General features: G+C 37.1%; 1 protein-coding gene across 2 annotated transcripts in view; it reads right to left on the bottom strand.

Moving 5' to 3' along the window:
* Positions 1-423: 423 nt before the first annotated feature.
* cfap91 (cilia and flagella associated protein 91) overlaps positions 424-5,558 on the bottom strand; it is an 85,137-nt gene continuing 80,002 nt past the window's right edge. For both annotated transcript variants that reach the window (XM_059968455.1, XM_059968456.1), the window contains 2 exons: positions 5,461-5,552; positions 424-5,094 (listed from right to left, as the gene is read on the bottom strand). In XM_059968455.1, the coding sequence (XP_059824438.1) occupies positions 4,904-5,094; positions 5,461-5,552 (283 nt within the window). In that variant the 3' untranslated portion in view covers positions 424-4,903. The remainder of the gene's footprint in view (positions 5,095-5,460; positions 5,553-5,558) is intronic.

The raw sequence follows: 5,558 nt of genomic DNA, 5'->3' as shown, positions 1-5,558 counted from the left end.
TGGTTGGAGCAGTCAAACTTCTCAGCAAATTGTATGCTCTTCTATCCAAGTATCCACAAAACTGTTACTCATCAGCTATTCCAGTTGCTTCAAACTATTGCTCAATTCACTCAGAGTACAAAATCCAGTTATCTCTTATGCAAATAAGTCTATCTTTCCGATGCTTTTTTAAAAATAATCATCACCCGGTGCTCACTGTAAATGAACCAGGAATTCACCCTTTTTTTTTGCCTTTTATTAACACTCGACTGCTTCTGTCACTTCCTGAAGAAGCACATGCTGGCATTTTATAAAAACTTGAATGTCTTGCTGCAGTTCAACAGGTAAGTAGTTGTCTTGTGTTCGTTTAAAACTCATCACCAGTTATTTTTTGTAACTTTAGAACATAAAAACTGATTATAAGGAAACACAGAGCTGGGAAAGTGTGTCTTAACTTTGTTTTATTCTAGCGAGACATTTGAATATGACGCGGTGGCATGATGATGCATGCCATTCACGTACTTTTACATAAACCCCGTAGTGAATTAGTTAAACAAGCAAAGAATGCTTAATCAAATAATATACTTACAATACTACTCAAACATTACTGATATATTAAATAAACAACAGTATAGAGTACATGGGCATTTTTTCCTGAACAGTCAACTGTTCTAGAGGACATAGAAAATGATGTGTCAAAAACATGGCTAAGTGTTTATTAATCAGCAATAATATTCAAAATAGGCTATTAGATTTGTAGGCACAACATTGTGGGCAGAACGGACTGTATGGTGTTGTACAGTTGTAAATCGTTTAAGCACAGAATTGGAGATCCAGTAGACAATGCAAGGAATGATGTAATGCAACCTCTTTTACTCACCTTTATATTTTTTCTATTTGCAATCTGTTTGTTAGGTAAGAGTTTCATCTAAAATTTAACTACACCATTCTTTTTGTTATAATAACTATGCTTGAGGATGGAAGGTATCTTTAAAAAATTACAATGAAAGAGAATGATTAATCTCTTCCCACATTTAAGATTTAGCAAAATATTGTTGTGCGCTGCTCTAGATTTCCAGCGTCTGCAGAATCTGTTTATAACAAAATATTGTACTTATTTTAACCAAAATACATATTTAGCAAAGTATGCTAAAATGCAATGAATCTAATGTTCATTCTTACCTGATATTACATTTTTTTAACAACTTAAGTTTTTGACTATGAATCGCTGATGTTTGGTTAAAAAAAAAGTTCTGCTACAGTTACAATAAAGAACATTAGCCATGGTGTTATTTCATCCTCATTCCTAAGGAATCTGTTCCACACCAATCGAGTGCAAAACTAGGTTTGACTCCTTGGAAGGAGGGAAGAGGAAAAGAAAGGTACTTTACACAAAAACAGAAGAAAATAAAAGAAAGAAGCTATTTGGCTCTTGCCTGTCATTCAATATGATCATCCCTGATCTATGTTGGCCTCAACGCTTCTCTATGTCAGTTTTCCATACCCCTTAAATTTTCAGTCTTTATCAATGTTCAGTCTTCAATATTTATCTATCTCCATCTCCAGGACATAACATTCCAGAAGTTCACCTCCCTTGGAGCAGAAATTTCTATGTAACTTAGTCTTAAATGACCAGCCCTTTATTTTGAAATTATATTTCCTAGTTTGTTTTCACAAATGAAAGAATCAGCTCTGAACATCTTTCCTGTTAATCTCCTTTAGACATTGTGAGTTTAAATGATGTCACCTATCATCCTAAATTCCAAGGAATAGAGACCTAAACTGCTGCCCTGCTCTTCTTGCAGGGCACGTCAACCCCCCCCCCCCCCCAATCCCATCCCATTACCCCATTCCCTGCCTGTTCTTGAGCCTATTGCAAAGCTCTGTAACTTTATTACTGTTTCTGCTTCCACAATTTTCCCTGGTAATGTGTTCCAGGCACCTACCACTTCGTGTAAAACAAAAAAAACTTAACTCCTGTTAAACTTTTTTTGCTCTAACAAAGCTATGCCCCCTAGTCTTTGAATTAGCTTGGTAAATCTCCTTTGGACTGCCTCCAATGCTGCATTCATTATTATAGACAAGGACACCAAAACTGTGCACAGTATTCCAGGCGTGGACTCACAAACAACCTGTAAAACAGCAATTAAATCTTGCTTATTCTTAAACTGTTACTCCTTCACAATAAAGACCAACATGGTGTGTGCCTTATTAACAAATTATTGAACTTGCCTTACTTTTTGTAATTCATGCACAAGAACACCTAGATCCCTTTCAACTTCACACATGTGTACTCTCTTTCCATTTTTCAGCAAGGTTGGAACTAGTCTCTCTTGCCAATGGAGTTTGGAATTCCATTCAAGTGTTATTTCCTATACTGCAGATGGGGAAAAAGCAATGAAAAGTTGGGTGAGTAGCTCACTGAGTGATACGAGTGACTGCTCTGCCAAAGTGAGTTTCTGATTAATGTAGATTCCAAGTTGTTTATTTTTAGATTATTAGATTATTTTTAGATTTTTAGATTTGGAACAAGGTGTTTAGTCATGATATTGTCTTTGAAATATTTAGACCCTCTCAAACACTGAAAATGTTCACTCCCAAGCACTTGTGTAACATGAATGTAACTTGCCACATACCAGCCCAAACAGGAATAATACCCAGATATAGCAAAAGGTAGGAACACAAGGTGGTGGTGACAGCATATCTAAAAGAGACTCTTATCCCCACCTCCTGGCTTTAGTCTCATATTCTTCTTTCTAGTCCTCTTTTGGTGTGGTGCTGTGTGCAATAATGTCCTCAAATATGGACAGGATGATATAGGTTAAAGCAGAAGATGGCAAAGTGAGAAATCTGAAATATATTGCAGTACAATCTCACAGCAAACCAGGTCTTGGCAATTTTGAACAGAAATTTCAATGATTACCTCCCAGTGTTGTAGGATACTCAATGGCTTTCATTACAGAGCATTTGGCTACACTTACTGAAGTCCAAGCTGGTGTCTGGTGTTGAGAATTATTATGATAGTCTTGTCTGTAAAGAGCCATGCATTGCTCCAGTATGCCTGCTGAAATGCAGTGAATGCTGTCAAGAATGAAGGAGTTATGTGACAGCTCCCTCTGTATTTGCCATATTTTTGGCTGTGATTCTGACTAATTAATCTTTCAGGAAGTGAAATCCCTTGTAGTCAGAGGTCCTGAACAGATCATGGTTTATGGGTGAAGACTGTAACAGCATATTGCAAACACCAACTAGTGAACTATGGGAAATCCAGCTAACAAAGCAAATCCATGTTTCTGTAAAGGAGATACTTGCTTTCCCATGACTAGAATAGACTCCAAACTATGCTGCTCTTTAGAGTAAGCTGTATGCAAAGTAGTTGTGATGCATTGTGATTTCTACTGCTATAGACTGAATGTGAGTGTGCAGAAAAAATCCTGTGTAAATTAATTTGTAGAGGGAACTAAGATTATCAAAGAAGGCAGGTAAGTTGCCATTATCTACTTCGACCTCAGTAAGACATTTCACCAGATCCCACATTATATGCAAGTTCCAAAGATTAAGATCTAAGGCAAGCTGGCTAACTGGATCCAAAACTGGCTTGGTGATAAGAAGAGGGTAATGGTGGAAGGGTACTTCTCTGAATGAACATCTGTGACCGGTAGTGCTGCAACCATTGTAGTCTGTGATGCACATGAACAACTTGTTTGTGAATGTAGGAGATATAATTAGTAAGTTTGTGGATGGCATGAAAGTTGGTGATATTACAGATAGAGGAGAAAATTGTCTAAGGCTACAGCAGGATGTGGATCCGGTTTAAGAGTAAATGGTAGGGTTCTAAGGGATGTTTATGAACTGAGGAACCTTGGGGTACAAATGCATACTTACTTAAAAGTAGTCAGTGTGGTGAAGAAGGCATGATGACATGGGTGTAACATATCTAAGTAGGGGCATTGAACAGCAATGTTACAAAACACAAATCAGACCGCAAGTGGTAAGAGTAAGAATGCTGATGGACAAAGTTCAGCATGGACAGGGTGGGCTGCAGAGCCTTTTCCTGTGCTATACAACTTTGACTCTATGATAGGTTGCCTTGGACACAGCCCGTCTTCCACTTTGCCTTAAGCCTTATCTGTCAAAATGGCCTTGACTCTGGACTCTTCCCATTTGCCCTATAAACAGACTACAACCGACTCATTGGCCAACAGCTGTTTGAACCTCCTTGATTAATGTAAACAGCATGAATGCAAATGGCCTATTAAGTATCTTGCAAGTAATTGAAAGCAAACAAGATAGCAAATGCTGAAATCTGAAACAGAAAATCTTGAAGTAACTCAGCCAGTCAAGCAGCCTCTGTAGAAAGAGAAACTAGTTCCTATGAAGGGTCTTTGATCTGAAACATTGACTCTTTCCACAGATGCTCTTAACTGGATGTAATTGAGATCTCTTCAAAAACTATAGGAAAGTGATATGATGCATTTCTGCATAGTGACAAGATCAAGTGCAATATGTGACTCACACAGTGTGTTAAGTGGATAGATGTGGAGCAATTTGTTATGTCTAGTATAAAATCATGATCAACTGAGCAAAGGGGAGAAAGGTTATGGGGATAGTTAGGAAAAGTAGATTTTCACTTTCCATCTGAATGTGATATTTAATGGCAGAGTAAGGTCCGGGGTGTCTTTGTGATTGTGCCAGGTCAGAATCAATGCTAACATAATGCTTCTTGGTTATTCTATATGTTCTATGAGAGAGAGAGATCCACAAACTATACTTTCCATGGTCTAAGACGGGATTTCATTATAGCTGAAATATTAGTATTAAGAACAGGTTGAGTTCTATCCTCATGGGCAATTTTCTCAATGCTGCAATTGACCACCTCTTTTTGAATCGCAGATGCAGCTTTAAAATCTGCTAGTTTCTCACTTTATGATTTATCCATCTGTTTCATCGTTTCTTCAACCTCAGTGATTGTATTGTTCAGAACAACTGCTGCAACTTTGCTTGATGCTGTTTCTGTTGGTGACTCTGGAATATTTGCTTTTGTTATAATTTGGTCACTCTCATTATGAATAATGCGATGGGCAGCAAGTCGATGCCTACTTTGGAATAGTCTTACTGTTGGAGGAAAAGAGAAAAAATTATTTCGTGAATGAACTTCTGTGTATAATTGATGAAACTAATGCAAAGTTAAAGACAGTTTTAAACTGAAAGCCTTTATGTAAATGGATAGATTTGAAGAATTTTTTTGTGAAAAAGACAGAATTTAATTTCTGCACTCGCAATATTTTTCATCTTTGTGAACGTGAATCTCTCTTTAAGACAATGAAGTGGCATTGCTTTTGATATAGAACAGGAACAGAACAAAAACTCAAGAGTTTCATTGTAAATCAATTCTCATTGATACTGTACTACTTTTTTTTCTCATTAATATTGTAGCAAAATGTTTCATATTCTAATTATTTGCTTTTTAATGTTTAATACCTCTGTCCCTCATGATCATTTTGTGTGCTTCTGGAATGAGGAAGCCATGCACCAGCTCTGAAACAATCTCTTCTGACTGTAGATTTGTCCGGCTAATA

The sequence above is a fragment of the Hypanus sabinus genome, chromosome 4 (genome assembly GCF_030144855.1).
Source record: "Hypanus sabinus isolate sHypSab1 chromosome 4, sHypSab1.hap1, whole genome shotgun sequence".
Lineage (NCBI taxonomy): Eukaryota > Metazoa > Chordata > Chondrichthyes > Myliobatiformes > Dasyatidae > Hypanus > Hypanus sabinus.
This window is presented reverse-complemented; position numbering and strand designations above follow the sequence as displayed.